This window comes from Monomorium pharaonis, chromosome 9 (genome assembly GCF_013373865.1).
Source record: "Monomorium pharaonis isolate MP-MQ-018 chromosome 9, ASM1337386v2, whole genome shotgun sequence".
Classification (NCBI taxonomy): Eukaryota; Metazoa; Arthropoda; class Insecta; order Hymenoptera; family Formicidae; genus Monomorium; species Monomorium pharaonis.
Window position 1 is genome coordinate 15,702,426 of NC_050475.1, and position 23,194 is coordinate 15,725,619.

At 41.8% G+C, this 23,194-nt stretch overlaps 2 protein-coding genes across 13 annotated transcripts in view; one reads left to right on the top strand and one right to left on the bottom strand.

The window, feature by feature from the left end:
• LOC105832990 (polypyrimidine tract-binding protein 1) overlaps positions 1 to 17,488 on the top strand; it is a 304,112-nt gene extending 286,624 nt beyond the window's left edge. For 9 of the 12 annotated variants that reach the window (XM_036292445.1, XM_036292444.1, XM_036292449.1 and 6 more), the window contains one exon: positions 127 to 10,631. In XM_036292445.1, coding sequence (XP_036148338.1) covers positions 127 to 195 — 69 coding nt within the window. In that variant the 3' untranslated portion in view covers positions 196 to 10,631. Of the gene's footprint in view, positions 1 to 126 lie in introns of all 12 variants that reach the window. The other 3 variants (XM_036292451.1, XM_036292453.1, XM_036292454.1) reach the window with 1 other exon arrangement.
• On the bottom strand, positions 11,581 to 23,169 carry LOC105832991. The gene is made up of 4 exons (XM_012674365.3): positions 22,545 to 23,169; positions 21,152 to 21,739; positions 20,761 to 20,956; positions 11,581 to 20,251 (listed from the first exon to the last, which is right to left on the bottom strand). Exons 1-4 carry the CDS (start codon positions 22,557 to 22,559, stop codon positions 20,028 to 20,030), a joined length of 1,023 nt encoding a protein of 340 aa, XP_012529819.2. The 5' UTR covers positions 22,560 to 23,169; the 3' UTR covers positions 11,581 to 20,027.
• Positions 23,170 to 23,194: the final 25 nt, after the last annotated feature.

Consider the following 23,194-nt stretch of genomic DNA (forward strand, 5'->3'; position numbering starts at 1 on the left):
CTTAAAAATGATGTACTATCATTAATTTGTTTATTTTCTTAAGATTAACTTTGTGCTAAATTTTGATTATTAACTTAATTGTCATAAAATTGTGAAATTATATCGATTTGTTCTTATCTCTTACAGAAAATGCATAACTACCAGCTTAGCGAGTCTAACCACCTCAGAGTGTCGTTCTCCAAAAGCAACATCTAACAAGAATCGCCACCGCACGAGCAGCAATGGTACCAGCCGTACGCCCTAGTCCCCCTTTGGTCACCTGCTTCGGTCTATGACTGAACTGGTCCCACAGTTGGATCCGCTCAGATGCTCGTCCGTTCCTGCGAGAGTCGCTACGCTGATATAGACCGACTGCATCGCACGCGTGACCTATGCAGGACTGCGTCGCGCACTCGGGCTTTGATACAGCAGCACAAGCGGACTGGAGCTTTTTCGAGCGAGCTTAGGATGCTTTCGAGGCCTTGCCCTTGTTGTTGGGACGTCTATACGGCATTGCACCTATACCTGCATCCAGTTAATTCTTGACTTGAGGGTTGCTAGGGTGTTTCGAGATGTACCAGGGCTGCAAGCGCTCAAGTTAAACTGTGAAGAAGCAAATTCGCGACGGCCTTCTCGAAGGTAGTTTCCGGTGCTGGCTTTCAAGCTTATTAATGCTACACATTTAAATTTTAAATACATGTGAGGAATTTAGAAACAGATGATTATTGGGTGGAAAGAGAGAGAGAGAGAGAAAGAGAATAATGCGACACAATCGATCATTCTTATGAAAGCCAGGACCGTCGCAATAAGAGAGAAACACAAAGAGAGAAAGTGAGAAAGAGGGAGAGTTAAGCAATGAGCGAGAGATAAGAAGCAATGAAATGAAAAGCCTAGCAGCCAGGTATACATAGAGAAAGCACGCTTAAGGGGACAAAGTGGATAGATTAGGATTAGACGGGAGCGAGGAAGCAGTACAGTGTGTGGCGAATAGTCCTCGACTCTTGTACAGAGTTAATGCTAGGGAAGATAAGATATATTATTATACATGTAAAATTCATGATCGACGCGGCCCGAACCGCTGGCAGTGATTACGGTTAAGGTTTTTTCAAAGTTACGTGGACACAAGGGCGACCATCTCGCGATAAGCGCGCGCGACGGCGTCCGTATATCACAGTTCGGTAGGTAGGTCTCCGTCGTCGACGTGTTCGTTCGACGAGCGGCCTTGAGGAGAGAAGAGAGAGCTAAGTGGAGATCAATGGACCGCGCATATCGTCGTACGTTCACGCACGACGCGGTGGTCGACCACAGCCGTGAATCAGCAGCGTTTCCCACGAGACAATCTTTATTCTTCTGACGACCAAACACACACGCGCGACCGAGCGTACTTCTTCATGGCTTCCGTTCCGTTCCGAGAGTGAGACAATACGATCGACGAGGCCGACCGATCGAGTACGATGGGAACGGCGTGTTTTAATCAACCGGGTATCTAAGTAAAAAAAAACGGCCAATGTCACGGGACCTTTTGCATGCTTTCGAGGTACTACTATTTCGCCGACGAACCGATCGCTTTCGTTGATTTTACGTCGCGGGATTGGTAGCGGCCGAAATCGGAGAGTAGAGTTGATGAAAACGGTGAATCGGCCTTCAAAATTCTTCCCGTATCCGTATTACCTATCGCGACTGGTTGATCCGTTCGTAAGGCGGAAGCGAAGCAATTATCAAAGTCGTTGCGTGCTGAGAGCTATTCTAATTGGGGTACGCCACTCCAAACGTATCCGGTGCCGCTCGACCTACGTTTATGCTTCTTCGTGGAGCGGGTCTCTCGCTCCCGAAGGTACCTGCAGTATTCTCGACTATTCGGCGAGGTCGCTTCTTCTTAGATGAGGGTCGAGCAGTGCCTGAACGCTCCGATGGCCGAGGCGAGTCCTCCGCTTTGAGGCCCACGCGACGCGTTTGCGCGCGTCATCGTACGGTCGTCGCAGATGGCATTTTTATAATTTGTACGTTCAGTTTGGAGATAAGTATTATATCGCACCCGCACACACACACACACACACAAACACATACACACACACATACATATACACGCATCCGTATCTTTACGAGACCGTAATTATACAGTTATACGTACACACGGACACACAAGCATATACACAATCACGCACACGCCGCGCGCGAAGATAAATGTTCGACCGCCCTCTGATTTATACATACACATAACACATAGACAAATACACACGTACAGACGCATATATACAACTGAATGCGCGCAGATTTCTTAGTTAGAATAGATGCTTAGGCATGTGTTAGGATCTTAATCGTATAGTAAGCGACTAGATAAGTAATTGACTAGGAGAGGAAGGAGTGAAACGTTGAACATATCGCTAATTAAAAGTTTGCAACGTACGGGGCGCGCGCGGAAAGTTTGTATCTATTGTGACCGATCGGTGGGTGACACTTCGGAACATCTTGAGGATAATTTGCGTCGATGGATGATGATATCTATCAGAACAGAGGAGAGATATATCTTGTCTCTCCGTGCTAACAATAGTTCCATCGTTTGATGAGTCTCGAGCTTCCCCATCGAGAGTTCCTGATATCAAAGCATTCCTTCAGTAGTTGGCAGTTTCCCCGTAAATATAAGCGAGTATTAAATATGTGCGGATTAGTGTTCGAGAAAATTAATCATTGTGCGATTAGAACTTATTTGCAACGTTTGGTTCTTGTTGGACAAAGCGTTGTAGATACATGAATACAAGAACAAAGTGCAACAAGAAGCATATTCACGGGGGTTTAGTAGAAGCGTGCAAGATGTACAGATCGATCGGGGCAGTTTTCGAGGTATCCGATGTGTCCTCGCCGAGAAGCACGAGATGAAGTTTTGATTGGACGCCGCGACATTAAGGATAATCGATCTCGTTTCTCAGGAATGAGAGAATCCTTAAATCCTTGAACGACAAACCATGCCGCGCGCGCGCCGGCGTAGCCCACGGGTTTCTGTCTAATCGACGTTCTGTTGGAGTCAATTAAATTTTACTGATATAACATAACTGATCGTAGAAAGAAGTAGGAGGAAGAATAGGCGCATGTTGGAAAGAAACTGTTTTGCGAAGGCGTAATTGAGAGCGAACGAGAGGGAGAGAGAGAAAGGGAGAGAGTAATTGTGCGAGTGCGAGAGAAAGAAAGTGAAGGCAGAGCGAAAGGATTGTATTTGCGGGAATGTAGGATTGCACGGCTTCGACAGATAAACTGTGGTGCAAAGGGGAATGAAGGACGGGATAGGAAGAGAAGTTTCTCCAAATCGTGGAACCGCGCAGAGCGATCGCATAAGAGGAAGTGACGAAACTGTGAAAACAAAAAAAAACAAAGCGAATGCCGGCTCGGGCATGGTGTGCTGTTTGTGCCAAAGTAGGCTAGCCGTTAAAACTCTATAGAACGGGATCTCTTCTGATGAACAGTACGAATGGGATATTCCTGTTCGATCGAGCGCGGATGTCGATTCCCGGAGGGTTCCCCTCTTCGCATTGACCGTAACGTTTCGTGGGATCCCTCCCTGATCGGCCATCTTGAACCTCGATCGAGTACCGACCAATCAGCTAGTTGTTAGAGACGTAGCGAGTAGCCGGCATGAGCGAAGGGGCCAGTCTTTGCATCTATGATCTGTGTCTTTCGGACCTCTGATAACTACGTTATTTACTTCGACTGCATTTATATATTCTTAACCGGACACACGTTTTGAACATTTGGACTGCAACATCTGTTACACGAGAAACATTCACAAAACCTACACACACACACATACACACACACACACACACACACACACACACACACATATATATATATATATAGACAGCAGACACATACCCTTTAAATAATGACACAAAAGTACACCTCCGCAACGCCCATGGATGTACATATAGATTCTAGCGCATGATACCAGCTTTTATTTGGCCGATTAAAAGGTTTCTTCTCGATTTCAGTGGCTCGTTTAGTTCGCCTGTGTATCGATCTTGGAATTAGACACGCTTCTCTTACATCCTGGTTTTCGTTTGTCTTATTCGAATTGTTTTTCGGTACGGTACCTTTAAAGCGTCTTGTACGGCCCGCGCACTTACGTTTACACGTTCGTATCTTCGATTCTTATCGCATATCGCGGAACATAGTGTGAGAGTGCCACAAGGTGGGGGAGAAAAAAGAGGGAGAGAGACTGTGCGGGAGCTTCCGTACAATTCTTACTTCCGGCACGAAATATCGTCTAAGCGTACCTGAACAGCTCGTACAGGGAGTGTTACTCGATTTCCCGAGCTATATATAAATATATATATTTCGATTTATACATAAGTATATATACACTTACACCTACACACACACACACACACACACACACACATATGTGTATCTTTCGCGAATTGCAACGTCGAGCACCCACCACTCACCCGCGAGGTTGCTAATTACATTTTGTCATTTGCCGGCTGTTTCTTAGCACATTCCTGTCGACGCGCACGGCACGCGTCCGCACATACCTATCCATACGGAACACATAACACATACGTGATGAAGTGCACCCAGCATTTCGTTCCTTTCTTTATTTTCTCTCTCTCTCTTTCTCTCTCTCTTTCTCTTTCTCTCTCTCCCTCTCTCTCTCTCTCTCTCTCGTTTTTGAAATCTCATATTGTAGTAAACTCAATGTAAACCCGAATGTTCTTTTTTTTCTTTATCTTTTGCTATTTACACCATGACGCTAATGGTGACAATCATCTCTTCTGCTCGCTGGAGAAGAAATTCAACGCGAGGCTCCTTCCGAGCGTCACACCGTCAAAATATAACTCTTTTCGCGAACGGCGCGAGCCGTTCTCTTTCCATGATAGACTATTATCAGATTTATAGAAACGTTATACCGGAAACGGGGCAGCTATATGCGGAGCTATAGATATCTACAGGGTGCCCGACGTTTTAAATCGCGATTGTTTATTCGGTTCATTCTGTCGTCATACAACACACAGTTTAGATCGGCCTTCCTCCTTTCCGCTCGGACGGTTCTTGCGCGATAGGCAAAAAACGAAAAGAAGAAAAAATGAATAAAGATGAGGAGGCACCCTGTAGACGGATAGATTGACTATATCACTAGCTGGGTTGAGGGGGGCCGAGGTGAGGGTTGGAGTAGCCAGCACTCGCTACATGGTGTCGTAGATTATTCAGACTCCGAAATTTTCCCAGACTCGCGCGAGGGGTTCGGCCGGTGGTTCAACGAGGATTCACTTTCATACTACTCTTGCCATTAACGTAGACATTACGCTTTCATGCGGATAATAATCAAAGAAGCAGAGATTTTTCCATCGAGTGAAAATAGAGCGAGCGTTGACGGTTTCACTATCCTGACGTGAGTGCACACGCGTGCGTGTCTATTTCTTGTCGGGAGCAAGAGATCTTGCGTATCGTGCTCGGTTCATTGACCCCGGTCGAGGGAGAGTCGCGAGGCACAAAGAGGAGATTGGCGACGTCGGTGAGACGTCGCATACGGACCAAGGAAATTCGGGGTCTGGTAGAGAGCCACGTTAGTAGACGAAGCTTAGCCTACACACAGAGGGTATACACTGAACTGTACATGTACTCGAGCATACAAAAGCAGAGACACTACACACTTCAGACGCGAGTCGCGCACTAACAGACGGACACTGACATACATACATTCACACGGACTTGTATCTATTATATATTTGATATATCGCATGTAACAGGTGTGTCCAAAATGCGCAACGGCTGCATCCCGATAATCTATATTTTATTAATAAGGGATAAGTCTATATATATATATATATATATATATATATACATATACATATATATAAATATAGGATTACTAACGTGTTACGGATTATCACATAAATTAGAGAAAAGATTAATCTATATATAAATTATATATATAAATATATATTATATAATTCGCGGCGGAATTCAAGAACATAGAAAACGGCAAGGACGGAGGAGAACACGTGAATACACGCACATACATACACACGTACATACGATATGCAACGTTAACGTGATCGGATAAGAGGCGCGAGGCGTATAAAAAATATGTGTATATGAGGAACTTCAAATGACTATATCTGTGCTATCTTAGATATATCGTTGAGGGAATTATCGGAATATGGTCTGCGCTTGCCTAACCGGGGCCTTAAGCGTCGTTCATACCGAGAAAGGGACAGATCTAAAAAGACACGCACGCCGTCGGCGCCTCGGGCCGGCGGTGATCTCCATTTTCTTGCGTCAAATTTTTTTCCCGTGTGTTAGAGTTAGGACGCAATTGCGAATTATCGACAGTCTGTTGCGACTCGCGAGTGACTCCTTTTAGCATTGAGAGATTCGAATGTTACACGGTAACGGGCGGCCAGCAGCAAGAGACTACCTTGACATACAACACGATACAGAACACGTACATTCTCTCACGCATGCACACACAAAGAGACATAGCTCGAAAAAAATTAAAATAAGTAAAAATTAGTTTACCGCGAGAGGGGAGAAGCATTTAAAAGACACACAGGGTCTCCAAAGTGCGGACGGTCTTCGGGATAAAGCGTCGACGAAGCAGATCGTAATCGACGGGCATTTTACACGGAGGATCGAGGTGACGATCGGTTTTAGCGCCAGTATGCTGTAACGTGTAATTTAACACAATCCATAAAGCCTTCGCGTGCCAAAGGAAGAAATTTGTAAAGATTATATTTTACTTTTGTCTCGAAACACACCACCTTCTTTGCTTCATCTTCTTTGCTTAAACGTTAAACATTCGATTCGATTCCTTCAGAGCGTTTGCGCTTACCACGTCGATTGTTATCCCGATCCTTCGGACGCGCGGATGAGCGAAGAGAATCCATACACGAAGTTTTCGCCTGCGCGCATGTAATGTCTTGACGTACACAGATCGTTGAAACACGCGGACTATTCGTTTGATGTGCCTGTTGACTGAGTGATTCCGCAATTTTCTTGCCTGCTTTTACACGAGGGTTTCACGCCAGATTAGATCTCGAGGATGAGGGCGTGACGGAGAGATGAGACGGTGGGACCTCGGACGAACGATCAATCTAACTTGTCAATCATTTGCAACCGTTGTTTGCGCGGAAGAAAGCATAGTTCGACCACGATCCTTGCGTCTCGAGCTCTCGAGTGGATTTCCTTTAAGGGGGAATAGCGAAGAGAGAGAGGCTTCGATGATGGAGCCGCTATTTCGAGTAGTATCGAGACTATCGCTATCGCTATTGCCATGCCGATATAACCGGGTATACCGTAAGAGAAGAGGACGAACGTAGAGATAAACAATACTATTCGACGGAGCCTAATTTTCGAAATGATAAAGAGAGAGAAGTAGCGAGACGGAGAGATCGTTTAGAACCTCTCGTGACGAAACGACACCTTCGTATAGTTGGAAATGTAGGGTATCCGTTTGTTTCCTCTCGATTAGTGCGCGTACAAAGGACAGCTGAAGAAAAAAAAAACCACTGTACGTTTTAAGTCAGCGAGAGTTGTAGAAATTAACTAAACAGTAGTCGTTAAGAAGCGTTGCTTAAGAGGGAAGAGAGGAGGAGGGAGAAAGGCGCGATCTCCTGTAACGAGGAGTGTTTAGCGAAGTAAAAAAAAAAAAAGAATCGTTAAGTGTAGCGTCTTAGAGTCGTGTAGTAGCTCCTTTCTAATTAAGCCTCCAGACTTAAGTAATGTGTATAGTTAAATGACAATCACTCGACTCTCTGTATCGACAATTGACGAAGGGAATCTCGGAAAAGCCGTGATAAGCTGCCTACGCACCGAACCCCCTTTCTTCGTGTTTCCTTCTTTTTCTCGGTCCCCCATTCTTATCCCCCTATTCCTGTAACAAGGCTTTCCCATGCTCCGATCGTGGACTTTCTTTCTTCGAGAGACTTTCACCGAGCTGGCAGACAACTCTGCGCGAACTCGCGAGCAACACAGAATTGTAAATAAATTTAAAAAAAGGTACACTGAAAAAAAACTTGGTTATGATAATCCCACATTGGTTAAAATTATCCAAATCTTAGTGAAATAGTTTAGTTTCAACTAAACGTAAGATAATTATAGCAAAAAATGTAATTATAACAAAATGTTTATTATTGTTATCAAACGTTTTGTTAATATCATAATTTTGTTATTACTATATTTGTTTATAACAACCAAATATTTTAACAATATCATTATTAACTGTATTACACAGGTTTACCAAGGATTTTTTTCAGTGTCTAAACGTAAAAAGATTCATTGATTCATCTCTGGCTCGCATCGTTATCGCGACTTATTCATTCGAAAGTGACTAGATTTGTAACTAGATCAATGTTTCTCTCGCAAGACAATTATAATTGTTGGAAGGACAGTTTTATGTCTTCGAAATATTTCGAAAATATGTCCTTAACGGATTGCCTTTTAATTATATTTTAGCTACACTGTTGAGTCTCTTATTAGTTGCATTAATGAGAAATCTCATAAAAACTGTTCGATATACGGATGAATATTTAAAAAGAAAGGAATATTTTGTTCGATAAATTTATAGAGCTTAGAATAACATCTTCGATGTTTCTCATCCTTTTCAACGTTCGGGAAAATTTCGTGAAAAAATCTCAGGTTGTACATATACTGAACTTCTTCTACATCGCCTCCAAGCCTTTCCGAGCAATTCTTGCCAGCTATTTTTCGCCTGTTCGCAAAAACTTCCAAGCCTATCGTGACAAGCCTATCGTCAGCTCCGCCTTTTAGCTCTCGAAACTTTCCAAATTCCGTGCCCAGGAAGATCCTTGGTTTTCTGTATACCTTTCTTCTTTCCCTCGTCTCACAGTTGCCGTTCGCCGATCCGATCGACAGCTGATGACAGTCCCGCGTGTTGCTCTCATTAAAAGACAAACAAAAGATCTTTCCTTTCTTGAAAAATATGTCTATTCTTCTCTGCTATCGCGGAAACAACATTCGCGACATGCGAGCACGATTGATAAAATCTGGAATCGTGCAAAATTGCGTCATCAGAGGCTCGATCGTCGGCGAGATGCGCTCTAAAAACTTTGGTAAACCTTAAAGAGATATATATGTGAGAGAGAAAACCAATCATGGGCCAGGAATTGCGTTGCAAGTCACAATCAGCTCGTCTCCGGCAAAGCAGACAATTTTCTTTCGACGAGAACCATTGTCAGAGCGGGCGTTTTAACGGTTAAGCTCTTTCTTAGTAAGTTCGATTATATAGGGATTAGTCTATTGGTAGGAAAGCGGAGATCGCGAGTGATATGTTTTTTTTTTTTTCTTTTTCGTTCGTTGCGCCCTGCACCGCGGTGCGAATCGCGATGAAAGCGCACGGCAGAAGAAAGGACGAAAGTAAGAGAAACAAAAAAAAAATTCAAGGAACAGTTGTAAACGTGGAGAAAAGAGAAGTAAAAGGGAGGAGAGACTTTCGGATCGTCGGAACGATCGGCGAGATGATCTTGTTGGCCAGCATTTACGCGAGACGCGGGCAACGCATCCACACGTTCGCATTTATCACACACACAAACACACACACACACACACAACATGCATGGCATATACATATAAATATATATATAAATATATCATTAAACACGAGAATGTATACTTTTTGACACGCGTGAAACACATACGATTGACGATCTTCCACGTGCCTTTTTTTTGGCGCGACACGCTCACACGGAAACCAAACACAAATGTACAGTGTACGCCGACGCGATATTAACATTATATCGCCCACGACCTTTTTATAGCTCGACTCTTGGACCTCAGCCCCCCCTTTTACGAAAGTATTTTTCTCGATTTTTCTCCGTCTCGACAGATCTGGAGGCGCTTTTACCGTTCGGCTCTCTCCCCGAGAGAGATCGATCGTCATTGGCGCGTCGTTTTATTCCATTGGCTGTATATATTTCAAGTATTTGTATTGAAAATTTTCTTCTATTTTCTTACCTTAATTTCATCCTTTAACGTATCCGCTTGCGAATGAGAGATCCGTTTTTCTTTCGAATTCTTTGTAATTTCTTGGCGCGATTCGCAAATCGCGCGCATAATTTGTTTCATTAGCGAAACACGGTGCATTAGACGAACGTAACTTTTATGTAAATTAGAGATAACGTTTCACGAATCTCACGCGCGAAGAAAAAAAAATAGTTCCTTTACGTTTTATGCATATGCCCGTTCGTGAAATTACCTCAGGAAATATTTAAGGAAATGTGTACATATCACACACATAAGTGCGAGAAGTTCGATTGCATGATATCTTCCAGGTCTGTCCGCGTTTTAGCGTCTTACGAGTATTCCCGTTCCACCACTTTGACATTATCGGTATTATCATCGTTCACTACTTCTTCCCGCTGAAGCTATCGTATTTTTTTTTGCGTTTTACCCTTGCGCTTCTTACCTTTTACTTTTAATTAATCTTATTTTTATACTTTTTAATTGTCGCCGGTTGCTATTACCGCCATTGCGATCCTTACTATTATTAGCGCTAATTAATATTAATTATCTACTCTTATTATAATTATCTTATTCTTATGTTTAATAAATTCTCCTTCTTTTTTTTTATCTTAGCATTAACGACGCGCTTGATTTACGTGCCGAGAGAGAGAGAGAAAGAGAGAGACCGCTCTTCTCGCTAAAAAAAAAAACGCACTTGGGCTGCGTTTGGAATGCGCACTATCAGCGCTGTTGCGTTATTCTATTTTTATCGGTCGTTAGACAAGGATAAAATAACACAATAGCGCTAATAGCGTGCTCGACGAATGCAGTCTTAGTTCTGAATACACTCCTATCGTCTTAATTTTAGTTTTTTTTCTCCGAACTATCGCTCTTTGATAATAAATACTGCTATTCACTGTTGTACTCTTACTGTCACTATTTACTCTTTCATCATTACTACTATTCTACTCTATTACTCTACTACTATTGCTATTCTCATCATTATTCGTCTTTTTACTCACATCACTGTCACTCTTACTCTTCCACTTCAACTTTTCTCCTTCTGTCAGAAATTCATAACAATTCGCATTGCTGCCGTTAATTGTGACGACTGTGGTACTTGCATTGTTTAAGAAAAAAAGGGGAACGGACTTATCTTTTTACGATGTATGAATTTTCATGGCAGTGCGAATCGTTATCATTCTCTACGTTTAACATCTATCTCATAACTATAGCTATTTCTTCTGTCTCTCTACTTTTCTCTCTCTTCATCATCTGTATTACTTCTCTCTATCTCTCTTAATCTTTCTCACATACTCTCTCTCTCTATACATATATTATTATTATATATACATGATAAATCGTATGTGCTTTATACTGTACTTCTATTCTTATCATTACTATATTACTCTACTATTGTATTATTCTACTATACTATGAGTGCTACTGTTGCCGCTCCGACCAATGTTTGCTCTTACTGTAACCGTCAATGCGTTTACGACTCGTAAATAACTGTATGTCCTTGTGCCTGTATTTTTATGTTATGCCATTTTTAAACAACGACTTTTAATTCGAAATTTCCATTTATCCTCTTTCCCTTTTCCTTCCCTATATCTACTTGATGTTGCGAATCTATATCATTTTTTTTTTCTTTGTCACACCCTCCCGATACGTTTATTTCTTCCACTGATCTATCCCCGCCCTTCCTCTGATATCACCGAGTGTCGAAGCGAGAATAAAAAGACTTCGCGAGCGAGCGGGACGAAAGTACATATACATATAATTAATCTTCGATTTGTCAAGAAAACGATTGAAACAAGAAAAAAATAAACCTACCCTTTTTGTGTTTTTTTCTGTATGTCTCCGGCCGCCTAATCACCTTTCTCCCTAAATCAGCTTCCATTTTGCGCGACCCTCAGGAGCGACATAAAAGAGCTTTGTGCGATCTTATTTATTTTAAACAGAATTTCGAATTATTTTTCATTCTTGAAAGGGTAAATGTATATATCATACAATATATATAGACACGGATAGATCCCTTATGTCGCTCCTTACGCGCGGTCCTCGAACTTTTCTTTCATAATCTGCTTTATTTTATCTTGTTTTTTTTTTTTACTTCTGCCCCCTTTTTTTTATAAAGAGGAGCCGCGTCGATGTGGATCAAACAGAGCAAATTGCACACGCAACGATCGTGATCCACGCACACGCGCGGCCCTTACGGTCTATACAGGAAGAAAGGGTGACCGAACTTGGTGTTTCGTATCCTTCAATGCGTCTGGAAACTCTGCATTTCTTGTCAAAAAAAAATACGAGAGAAGCGCATAATTGATAATTGATTAATCACAAGTGTTCGATCTCTTGACAGTTTTGCGATCTTACATCGAAATGGAGGTGTAAAAGAAATTTTTATATCACTGTTCTGTAGATTATTTTACGAAGATTGGACACGTCGAAATCGCGCGCGTCACTTATCGACTTCTTTTTCAATGATTAAAAATTCTAGTAAGAATACAATTTTTATTGATTATGCGGTTCTATTCAAAAAGATGCCTAATGCCGTTGCATTAGAACAGGCAAGAGATCCTCGATGCGTTCAAAGATACGAGAAACGGAGTTCCGCCGTTCGGAAGTGAGGGAGGAGGATTTTCTTGCGCACAAGCTCGCCCAAAACAATCATTAGGAATTGTGCCTAGATGTTTAAAACACTGTATTCTATGGGATCAACGTCATTACCTTTTTAGAATCGTGAAAGAGTGCGCGAAGCGAAGGGAGGAGAGAGAAAGAGAGAGAGAGAGAGGGAGAGAATGGGACAAGAAGTGATGGCAAGAGGCGTCTAATGTGGTATTAGAGAGAGGAGAAGAGAGAATATGGATCGAGTCGCGATCCACAGTGTAATTTATATATGCGTTGGCAATGGTCTCCGTCGCGATGTCGATTTATCGAGTCGAGATTGCGTGCACGATCGGAAGCCGTGCGATTATTTTGCTCCGGTGGCACTGAATTTTTGCCAACAGGTGTATATAATATATACACATACACACTTCCGATATATACGTCAGAGATCACTCTCGACGTCCATCCATATCCTTCGGAACGAGCCCCGATATTCACGTCGGAGCGAATCGGAGCTCCTTATACTTAACATGAAAATCGAAGAGATTATTATATTTCTAATTAACAATATCAACGATTATTAATTAGAATAATGGCCTGAACGACGAGGAGTCGTCATCGGACGAATCGAATGAACGTTAAAATTTCTGCTCGACGAGCAAAGGGGGGAAGGGGGGGGGGGGTTGCTCTCAACGCGTTGTTGGAAAATACTTGATGTAAATACTTGTATTTTTATTGAACAAGATGCATATATCTCGTTGGAAGAAGGGGGAGACTATATATATTTTGCGTAAAAGTATGTCGGAGCACACTTGGGGAAGCCGCACACGAGCTATCGAATGGACGTCGCGTTTATCTCTGACGAGCTTGACCACTACCGTACTAACGTTTTGTATTGTCGACAATGCTGCATAACTAAGTCTAGTGGCACTCTATATAATTTCGTATTCCATATATCATGTTCTACTTGTACCTCTAGCGTTCCGTATATCTATGTAGCTCTACATCTGTCTGTATACTATATATATACATGCTATATATATACACACTCTTATCTCAATGTATATATATGTACTATACCCTACATATCCTTTTCTACCTTCTAATACTCACGAGCCATTAATGTATTCTGTTTTTTTTTCCCTTCCCTCTACGTAGCTTATTGCGAGGGAGGTAACCTCATCGCTGTGATACTTGCAATCCGCGAATCTCAACTCTGCAGCAATAATATCTGTACTAATACTAATATTAGAATTTCAACTTTCTTAAAATTGTTTGATGAGCCTCCTAATTTTTTTTCTCTCTATTTAGTCGACAGATACTTCTTTTCCTCAGGATTTCATGGTTCGATTGCAATTAATTACAGGGGGACTTAATTTTTATTTAATTTTTCAGATTTCTGTTTCAGTTTCTCTTTTCTCCTCGATGACTTTTCTTCCAGCCCGACCTGATCGCCGAACTATCGCTATGCTACTGCCTGTCGTCGTCTTCCCCTTCGCCATCTACTTCGAACGGCCTACTATTACTACTACTACTAGCACTATTACTACTGCTCTCTCTACTACTTACTATATAATTCTACTATTATCACTGTTACTGGAAACTCTGATCTTTTCGGCACGTGGATACTCGCTGAGACATTACTATGTCGTTATTGACTCGATAACAATGTCGCTACGCGTTGAGAAATACGATCAGATTGCTTTAATTAAAAATAATCGGTAACGTAACTTCTGTAGCAGTTCGATATTTTATTAGATCAAATATATATTTTTTTTTATAGTCCTGGGAAATATCTGTGAATCTCTAAATATCGGCGCAAGATGGCAGGTAATACAAAGCAACGTAGCAACGTCGAGTCAAGAACGACATGTGACCGGTGTCGCTATAATTTCCGATCTTCGAAATCTTTCTCCTGCATGATGCTGTTCTCTGTGCATCATTGTGTGCTACACGAGACACACGTTCGCAGACACACCACGATACCCTCACGAGCAGCAAGATACACCTAAAATGCATCTCACGTGTACGTTTTCGAAGTCCGGCGTAACACCTTTGGTCACCAATTAAATCATCCTGATTCACGATGTCCATAAGTGATATGAAACTTGTCGATTTTGTTGGGACGAAGTGGCGATCGGTCTAATTGTCGAATTAATCGTCTGCCAGAAAATCGTCGTATGTGTGGTAACGCGCGTGAAGCCGGCGCGAAGGCTTCGTGTAACTAGGTAGACAAATGGATATTCAGATTATGCGCTTTATCGGGGGGGGGGGGGGAGCTAACATGTTTGCGCTGTGGAAGACAAACTCGGGATGCTTCGATCGCCGGGAAACTTACGACAAGGCCGGGCGTCTTCCAAGCATCGTAGTTGGCATTCGTATTAAGAGTAACATGCTGATAAAATGTAGACCGGTACATACAATTTAGATAAATTACTTTATAATTAACGAAGTAAAATAGTTATAGCGCGATCGCGCGAAGTAAACGTGTATGTCTATAAAGTCCCCAAATATCTCTCAGCGTTCCCGAGATTAATAGAAAAGGAGAACAATGATGGACGCTGATGATTAGTCAATCAAAAACTAACGTAGATGTAGGTAAGCTAGTATTTTTTTTTTTTTTTGTTCGATAAGAAAATCGGAGGTCACGTTCTTTCGAGGGAAGCGATGCGTCTCGAGTTCAATCTCGTCCGATTGCAGCGCGCGCGTATCGATAAATTTATTTCTGAATTAAAAATAAATATATTTAAGTCTAGGAAAGAAGATTACATCGTGACACACACACACAGAATTTTTACTACCTTTTATTTTGATACTTTACAACGTAAATATGCATAAATAAAATCGCAAAGAAAGTTAAACGTGTTATGAAAACAAAGTAATAATGTATGCACATTTCTTTATTTACTTTATTTATTTTGTTCATATCAGTGGAGCATAACTTTTTATGAAACTAATAATTGACGATTTATGAATATCATATATAAACTCTGACTGTGATAAATTGGACCTGCAAAACGAAAAAATAATTGCAAATTTTATTCCTGAAAGAATATTGTATGTTGAATTTAGCGATACGCTGCAAATAATTTTGCACGATAAAGATGAGAAATTTAGCAAAATATTTTTTCTTTTCTCTATAGATTACGGAGAATCTGTAGAAGTACTCTTATAACGAATCGTTTATTAAAACGATGATAACAACTTACAATTAGTATTTTTTTCATGTTTTAAATCAATACTATTAATTTGTTTTAAAAATCCATTTATAATTCTTTACAAACAGCTTTATAGATTAATCTAGAAATTGAATTTACATTTAGCGTAGCATTATTGATAATTGTGAAAATTTGATATTAATTATTTTATTAAATTAAATTGCGTTTACAAATAATTAATGTGACTGTACAATGGTATAATTGCATTTATTGAACTAGTTAATATTTGTGTCGCGTTTTTAATAACTGTCTCCATTCCTCTAACATTTTCCATATTCTCTTTCTATCAGAGAATATTACTATCAGTATTAATTAGGAATTTACTGCGAACACATAAATCAGTATTTAAAAAAAATACTTTATCCTATTTGCAGCATGTAATAACAATTTTTCTCGAGAATCAAACGCAACGAGAACGACAAAAAGTACTTCCAATAGTATTTTATTAAATATCATGTAAAAAATAGTGATGCGAGATGTAACATTTAATTATTGCCGTTATCTGTTGTATTGTCGATATCGTCTCTCTAAAATCGATCTAATGTCTTTTTGTCTCTATTCAATTTTTTCAAGTCCTTGCGGCCATTCTTTTCGTACGTCAAGCTTGTAGCGCTGGCAAAAAAACGAACATAAATTTTTCCTTCAATGCATAACGATCCACCTTCTATTTTTTTTGTTTAAGAGAGAATGTACTGCGCGAATGACGCATTTTTGCGAAAATTTGGAGAGAACATTTGGCGTGAAGATTAAGGAGAGTACAGGATAGAGAGAGAGAGAGAGAGAGAGAGAGAGAGAGAGAGAGAGAGAGAGAGAGAAAGCTTTTTAATGTCTGGTTACAAGTTCTTTTTAGAAACGAGTACGAAGTCAATTGTTCATAATTAACGCGTGCGTGGGAAAAAAATTACGTGCACACTTCGATCATAGTCAATCGAAATCATCGATACATGATTATATGTCAGGACGAGATAACGCGAGCTAATTTAGACTCACGTATTGCGAAAACCTGAGTATTCACACACGTATATACACGTGCAAAAGAAGAAACCGATGCGTACAGGCCATACTCGTACATAGTACATATTTATGCGAAGAAGAGAGAAAAAAAATTAAAGTAATAGCGAACTATATATAGAGAGAGCACTAAGTAATAAATTTTATCGTGTCGCCAGGTAAGTCGACAAGTAGTTTTCGTGAGGCGTAGCGTGAGGGAGAGGCTCAGTGATATATAAAAAAAAAAGAGCGAAAAAACTTATAGATGTTTCGACGGGTCACGTCGTCGCATACGCCATCCGGAGGGTCGCAAGACTACTCTCGAAACCAAGCGGATCAAACAATCAAATCGTCACGTTTTTACAAAATCCAAACATTTTCGTGGATATTTAAAGTATACCGCCCACACACGAAATTAAAAGACCGTGATCGAGATCGTGGCGAACGTGGCGCATCCGATTCTGAAGGCATTAGCGAGGGATGAAACCTGCGCGCGCACAGTAGAAAACATTTTGTATTTACGTTAAAAACGGTCTTTGTTAAAATTTTGTGTTGAATTTTTTACGTACCAAAGTGTTGATTTAACATAATGTGATTATATTATTCAAATATGTTATGTTAAAGTAATATTTCTTTGTGTCAAAATGCAATTTATGGATAAATGAACAAACAAGAAAAATAATGTAGTTTTGAAACGTTGATTTTAAGATAAATGAATAAAATATACATGTCAATATATTATAAATGTTAATTTTACTTAAAAAATCCCTAATTTGTTTCCAAATTGAATCAAAGTGTTACATTCTTTGTGTTAATTTTGTACATAATATTTGTGTTATTTTTTAACATATTTGTGTTAAATTAACATAATAATGAGTAAACCGTTTTATGGACACGCGATTTATTATAGTCCAAATTTAGTCCAAATTTTTTAACTGTGCGTGAACGATATCCTTCATATTTTTAAACATTCTTCAAAATTTACTTGAATGTTGAAAAATATTCAGAAGATTTATTGCAGGCAATTTACATTCCTATTGTATTCGTCGGGAGACGAAATTAACGATGGACCTTTTTTTTCGAAATTGTCCATTCACGGGACTTTTTTCGATGCTGTTCAAAAGAATAAATGAACAATCTTCTCTTGAAGCTATTTTCTCTGTCGCAAATCAAGAGGTACCAAGAAGTGACAATTGATCGAAATGGATTAAGATGATCGAGGAACACGGCAGAGGTGGTTGGGCGTGGGAGTTTCAATTAGAGAAATTGATCGGTTTTTCATATATTGCTCACGTAACGTTAAGTTAAGCATTTTATCTTTTGCTAGTGGTATTTCGATCGCGGTTGCCGCGAACGGTGCGCACAGCCGAACGCACGTTCGCGACGAAATGTTGAGGTGTACATTAAGTTCGTAATGAATTTTATGTCCCGTATAAATTCTATGCCCTGTTTCCACGGTATAATTTGGCTCGCATTCACGTAAATCGCGCGTTGTGTGAGGGAACTCCGCTGAAAACTGCGCGGGTCATTCAGAGTTGATCTTTTTTTTAATTTTACTAACCCATGCAGCTTTCGCAGAATGTTCGACGGACAGGAATTATCGCGGCAGGCGGTGTCCACAGGTACAAACGCATATCTCGCTAAATGGTATAAACGAGGATACTTTGAGATAAACTATATCTTCTAATTTAAATAAACATATAAAAATAATTTAGAACTTTCTCGCGCGATGTGTTAGCTGTGCATACAGCTTTTCGTACGTCGCGCGTCACAATTACTTATCACTAATAAAATTGCGACTATATATCGGATAGAGATGGGAAAGTAGGAAGAAACCGGTTGATGAGCAGACAAAATGAAAGGGGAAGAGGAATACGCGCGACGAGGATCGGAGGGTATCGATCATCCGAGCTTCAAAGTCAACGCGTTTGACGTTCTAGAACAAGTGTGTTATATATAAATATGAACATTATATAAATACATATTATAAAATTTAGATTTATATATATAAATATATAAATATATATGTAAAAGAGAATGTTATGTATAGAGAATTGGGCGGGGTGTGGAGAGGCACAGATATCAATTACGTCGTTATAACTCTTCCTTCCCGCAAGAAAAGTATTAATGCAATTTTATTGTGTCATTATTATCGATTAAACGGTGTCGGTAATCTTGTTATTAACTGCCCGTCATTTTCGTTATATTCGAATCGTGATTTACGATTTCGACGGTTCCTGATGTATTGTTCAAGCGCGCGGGAAACGGACGAAGCTACAATCGACCAGTTGTTCGACCAACTGCAATTAATTTCGTACGCGCGAGATGCATCGCTACGATCGCCGAGATTCGTTCTGCCGTGGTAACGAATCATCGCGATCTACCCCGAGCTTTAAATCGTCCGCAAAGACGCGCGCGGTCCGTAACCGCGTGACTGTTTGGGTAAGCGAGTCCTCGCGGTGCAGAATTGGAGTAAATCTCAGGCCAGTGAAACTAGGCTCGCGGTAAAAATCTTCCCGAACATGGATTACCCGAGATTACCCAATTTTGAGGACGAGCGAGTTCTAAACTGAGGCAACGTTGCGTTGCGTTCGAATAACGTTGCCTTTTCGTCTCGCCAATCCCCCCGCTCTCCTCGGATCAGTTTAGTCGAGGATTTAAGATTTGCGAGAAAGTTTGAAATGAAATTTTAACACTGGTACTTTTTTTGCTCGTGTCCAAATCGTCCTGTCTGAACGTCTCTTGAACGTGACTAAAGTGTCGAAGGTATACTTCGTTTTAATTGACGTAACGCATTAGGCGTTGTTGTGTGATGGTAGTTTCGTGATTTTATTATTGACATCTTACATTAGTTCTTAATTAGATTCTCATATCGGAGCTAATAAGGAGCTGTGCTAGATTGTTTTGTTTTTTTTTTAGATTTTTTAGATTTACATTAACCATTTAATATCTTATTGCTATATACCTATAAGTATTACTTCTCACGCTATACCGACGTCCCCATGACGAGTGACGATAGCGGCGATGGCGACGACGATGCTGATTTTGATTATCTTTGTCCTTAGTATCGACCATATACGTGTACTACTCCGTTGTATTGTTCATCAACATCCTGCATTATTTTGTAAAGAAGAATAAAAATATCTTGACAAGCGCAAAAGAAGACAACCCCAATCATCCAGTTTCCTCATCATTTCAGACCGCTCGAGCTTTTGTTCAACCCTTCAACCTTTTGCGAATGCTCGTTAGCAGTTTTCCAGGACATCGCCATATTTATAGAATGCTGTATGCGACGTAGTGGTGAATCGGTACATCTCTGATGATACTCGGCTGCGGGATCACGCTCAGCGGTGATGCGATTGACAGAGGATTGACGGCGCGAATCTGTTCGGTCGCGCCTTGCGACGGTTGTTCCTTCTTCGTAGCTGCTCCCTTTGAGATCGCCGTTGCACCACTCTTCAAGGCTGTCCCCGCTGGCGTGATCACCCTGGAAGCGCCTGCGGAGAAGAAGCGTGAGACAATCACCTTTATTAACGATTCTAGCGCTACCCTCTTTATAATTTGCCGCAATTTCCACTGCGCGATCTACTGCAAAATTTACGGTATCGGCGAACGAGTTTGCGAACCGGTCGCGATCGCAGTGGGAGAGGAGTGGCCTCAAACGGTCTTCGGTCCCGGAAATGGAGCGACCTTCGGAAGAATGGCGGAAAAAGGGCGACATGAATGAAAGAGAGCTGATGAGATCTCGATGAGACTTTCGTTTTTTTTTGTTTTTCCATTTTCGGAGCTTGCGCGGTTACAATCTGTCCTCGCAGGTTCAAATTACAAAAGAGCATTTAACTCGCGAAACAATCCGAAGTGAGTAAGAAATGCTGCGTAGCACATTCTTTCGTACGGAAAGCTGCAAAGTGTTTAACAAAAATAGCCGACGGCGACTTGACATTTGTATTCGGAGCAGAGGAGAGAGTGAATGGTAAGGTGAGTTATAATATTATATTATAATAACCTTCGGCGATCGATGACTCGGGTATGACGGAAGGCTCGAGCTCGTAGTTTCCATAGGAGATCCGAAATACCGGCACCACTTGTTTACCTGACAGGATCGACTGAGACAGGGGCACGAATGAGGAGATTAATGGGATCGCTGGGATACTTGCACCGCCGTCCTGCACGGTCTTCTGCGATACTCCTCCGGCGAATTTCTGCGAAACCGTGTCAGAAAATGTCGATGATGAGGTGGAGAACTTTTTGAAATAATTTCGAAATGTCCTTCAAGACATTTGGATGCCATTGAAGAATTTGCAAATTTTATTGTAATCCATTGGAATATTATTCAATGGTTCATCAATACCTTCTGCACTTCTTAATATACCTATGGTCTTTCGCAGTTGACGTACCTTCTTCTGCGCGCTCTTCTCGCTTGCCTTGTCAATGTCGTTTCTCGAAGCGACCGCCTGCAGAGTCTCGTCGCTGTCCTTCAGCTCGACATTTTTCGCATTCTCCAACACTCCTTTTGGCTCCTTTTCGTGCTGCGAAGTTTCCGTGATCTTGACCGCCGATTGTTGTAATGACTTAGAGAGACTCGCGTTCTCCTGGTTCTCTTCGATCTTCTTCTCCCGATTCTCTTCGCGACGCTGAGCCTCCTCGTCCCTCTTGGCCGCCAGTTCCAGGGCCTGGAGATGCGCCGTGCGCGCGGCCATCACTTCCGGCGTGTCCTGGACCGGAAGCGGCGCCTGCGGCAGATTCGTCGCGATCACCTGGAATCCATTCTCGCCGTCGGCGAAGTACTGTGCGGTCTGGATGACACCGGTCTCGTCGACGTAGCTGTAAGTGCCTCTGGTCGCACCGTTGGACGTCCTCACTTCCGACCTGGCCGATCCTGGCGCGCTGTAGCCGAAACTGTATTGACCCAGACTGTCTTGATAACTGAGAAACACCGGCGGCCTAGCAAAGCCGGGAGCGACCAAACAGTAGACAAGGAAAAGCTGGAAATACACATAACATTAATTTGCAATTCATGTACTTGCGAAAGCTGTCGCAGATGCTTAAGAACCCTAGTAGCACAATACATTGGTAGTACATTGACTAATATTGGCTAAACATTGGTTATATTGAGAATGCACTGATCAATTTAACGTCAATATTGATCATAAAATATTGGTTTCAAATTAGAATGCAATTAACGTCCAATATGAAAAATTAATTGGTTCAACATTGGCCCAATGTTGAACCAATATTACTGCTTATAGTAAATAAGGCTAAATAAGGTAAAGTGTCTACTTTACAATATTGGACCAATATTAGGAATATTGCCTTTACATTACTTCCCAATATTGCGCCAATGTTTTGTGCTAGGAAGGCATCATGTGTTTGAGATTACAGATCGGCGGATGACATTACGGCATGTAACAAATATCAAGAATATTGTATCAAGAATCGTTCAATCAAGCCTTTTTCTCAGTCGTATGAAGAAATGGTTTAAATTTTATAACCAACATTTTTATAAATTTTAACTCAATCTATTATAATCTAACTAAAATATGAAATCCAAATTGCAATTGTTCTTTCCGGACAAACGGACAGAGTGTTCAAGTAGGGGAATTAAAGGATTATACGAGAAGGGGTGAAAATCCCTGACGATCCGCGCCGAGCGGCCTTCGCCGCGAGCACGTGTAGTTAAACTCTTAAAAAAAAAAAAAAAACCAAGGACCCATCCGGGAATGGCGCGTAATGAAACGCGGGTCGCGCGGTCCACCCACGCGAGGAACGATAGTCAGGACGATCACTTACGGACGCGCTCCACATGGCGATCGTCGTGTCGACGCCGGCACCCACGGTAAGTATATATCCTCGACGCGACACGACGCGACAGGACACGTTTATATATACGCCCGCGGTCGCGTGCAACCACGCCCTGCGGCGTCGCTCGATGCTCGGCACCCTCCTGCGCGTCCTCTTCCCGCGCGCGCGAGTCGCGAGAAATTCGCGTAACCACGGACCACCGTCGTCGGCGGGAACTGGTCTCGCGCGAGTGGTTCCCCTCGAGGTCGCGGTCTACGGAATCCGGCTGCGCGGATTGCCCCGCTGCCATCCGCCGGGCGGTGCTTTTTTCCGGCGCCGGGATCCGCCCGACTGTGCCCTAATACGTCGGGCCGTCAGGGTCGCGCATAACGCGCGCGCTCGTTTACCGCGTGGGGTTGCTGCGTCCCGAAGAGAAGGATGCCACGGATTATCGTTAATTTATCGTTCGATTATCTCCGATCGTCTCCTCGCGTATACGAGAATCATTCACACTGATCGGCCGTCGGTGAGGGGCGCGGGAGGGGATCCCTCGACTCATTCGCGAGGATCTGGCCGCGCAAAGTCTTACAAGGACCGTATGGAATAATGAAATTGAAAAATTTTGTTGCCGCGAGTCTCGCGTTTGCACTTTTATCGCG

Bases quoted from the DNA above. Each gene is read 5' to 3' on its own strand.
- LOC105832991 (XM_012674365.3), bottom strand. The intron at 20,957-21,151 runs GTACGTCAACTG...ACGGTTTCGCAG, and splicing joins AGAAGAGCGCGCAGAAGAAG to AAATTCGCCGGAGGAGTATC. The intron at 20,252-20,760 runs GTTATTATAATA...TCTTCTCCGCAG, and splicing joins CGAGTCATCGATCGCCGAAG to GCGCTTCCAGGGTGATCACG.